Below are 772 nucleotides of genomic sequence, written 5' to 3'. Positions count from 1 at the left end.
CCGGGCCCGCCCGCGTCCCGTCAAGCCTCGGGAGGAGCCCGCCGCAGCCCGGCCTCACCTCGACGATGCGGGCGCACTGGGTCCCCTTGCCGGCGCCGGGACCGCCGAGGACGAACACGACCACCGGCTTCATGAGGCGGCGAGGGGAGAGGAGAAGCGACGGGAGGATCGGCGGCAGCGGTCGGGCGTTAATGGTGCGCAGCAAGCGGCAGCGACAGCGGCTCAGCATACACCTCGTCTCTGACAGCAGCTAGCGCGGACAGACGGACCGGCGGGCGAGGCGGGGAGGGGCGGGAAAAAGGGGCGGGCCGAGAGGCGCCGGGCTCCGCCGCCCTGCGGCCCGGGCGTCAGCCGGCGGCGGAAGGGGCGGGGCTTCCGCGGTGTCAGGAGGCCCGAGTCCGGCTCCACATCCGGGTGCGACTCTTTCCCCGCCCTGCCACTAGCTGAGTCGCCGAGGCGGGAAGCACGCGCGTGCCAGTCTGTGGTCTGTTCCCCTGGACTTCGAGTTCCGAGGGGGGAGGCAGCTTAGCCCGAATTACCAAATGCACGAATCCATTTCTAGGAAACAAAATTCAGGACCCACGAGGACACCACTTGGTTAAGGTACTCAGGACCTCAAAAGGGGTGACATTAAACACAGAAATGGAGGACAAAGGGTGGACAGATGCAGCAGTGGTACTCTCTTGACACTGTGTGGAAAATGAGCTTTTACGACTTGTGGATGGAGGTGGGCGGGAAAAACTCGGAGACCGCGGGAGAAGGGGTGAGTGAC

The 772-nt window shown here is 65.8% G+C and overlaps 1 protein-coding gene across 1 annotated transcript in view; it reads right to left on the bottom strand.

Annotated features, from left to right (window-relative positions):
* Positions 1-288, bottom strand: part of Cmpk1 (cytidine monophosphate (UMP-CMP) kinase 1, cytosolic) — a 29,913-nt gene extending 29,625 nt beyond the window's left edge. The window contains exon 1 of the mRNA XM_013016993.1: positions 59-288. Coding sequence (XP_012872447.1) covers positions 59-229 — 171 coding nt within the window. The 5' untranslated portion in view covers positions 230-288. The remainder of the gene's footprint in view (positions 1-58) is intronic.
* Between the last annotated feature and the right edge of the window lie 484 nt (positions 289-772).

This window comes from Dipodomys ordii, unplaced genomic scaffold (genome assembly GCF_000151885.1).
Source record: "Dipodomys ordii isolate 6190 unplaced genomic scaffold, Dord_2.0 Scaffold33, whole genome shotgun sequence".
In the NCBI taxonomy this organism is placed as follows: Eukaryota; Metazoa; Chordata; class Mammalia; order Rodentia; family Heteromyidae; genus Dipodomys; species Dipodomys ordii.
Note: the sequence above shows the minus strand (reverse complement) of the source record. Positions and strands in the feature narration are given on the sequence as shown.